Source organism: Bison bison, unplaced genomic scaffold (genome assembly GCF_000754665.1).
Source record: "Bison bison bison isolate TAMUID 2011002044 unplaced genomic scaffold, Bison_UMD1.0 scf7180017862979, whole genome shotgun sequence".
Taxonomy (NCBI): Eukaryota; Metazoa; Chordata; class Mammalia; order Artiodactyla; family Bovidae; genus Bison; species Bison bison.
In genome coordinates, this window is record NW_011493551.1 from 2,208,335 (window position 1) to 2,208,734 (window position 400).

At 71.8% G+C, this 400-nt stretch overlaps 1 protein-coding gene across 1 annotated transcript in view; it reads left to right on the top strand.

Moving 5' to 3' along the window:
* The first annotated feature begins 6 nt into the window (after positions 1-6).
* The window catches only part of UBTD1 (ubiquitin domain containing 1), a 51,098-nt gene continuing 50,704 nt past the window's right edge, over positions 7-400 (top strand). The window contains exon 1 of the mRNA XM_010833063.1: positions 7-325. Coding sequence (XP_010831365.1) covers positions 256-325 — 70 coding nt within the window. The 5' untranslated portion in view covers positions 7-255. The remainder of the gene's footprint in view (positions 326-400) is intronic.

Here is a 400-nt window from a genome sequence, read left to right on the forward strand (position 1 = left end):
GGCACCGTCGCGGGCCCCCCTGGCCCGGCCACCTGGGACTGTGCTGGGGAGTCGGCCACCTCCATCTCTCCCCTCGTCCGCAAAGTTTGTGGCGAAGCCGGTGCCGGGGTAGAGCGCGCCCCGGGGGAGATTGGTGAGCGCCCGATGCTGGGCAGCAGGAGCCGTTGACCCGGGACGCCGCCGTCCGGGGCAGGAGCGCGGAGCAGCAGATCAGCCCGCCGCCTCCGGTGCATGGGGCCCGGCTGAAGAGCCAGCATGGGCAACTGCGTGGGGAGACAGCGCCGGGAGAGGCCGACCGCCCCAGGACACCCCCGCAAGCGAGCAGGTAAGACGTGGAAGGGAGCAGGGTCGTCGGCGCCCGGCTAGTTTTCCTCCTTGCGGGAGAACTGGTTCTCCCGAG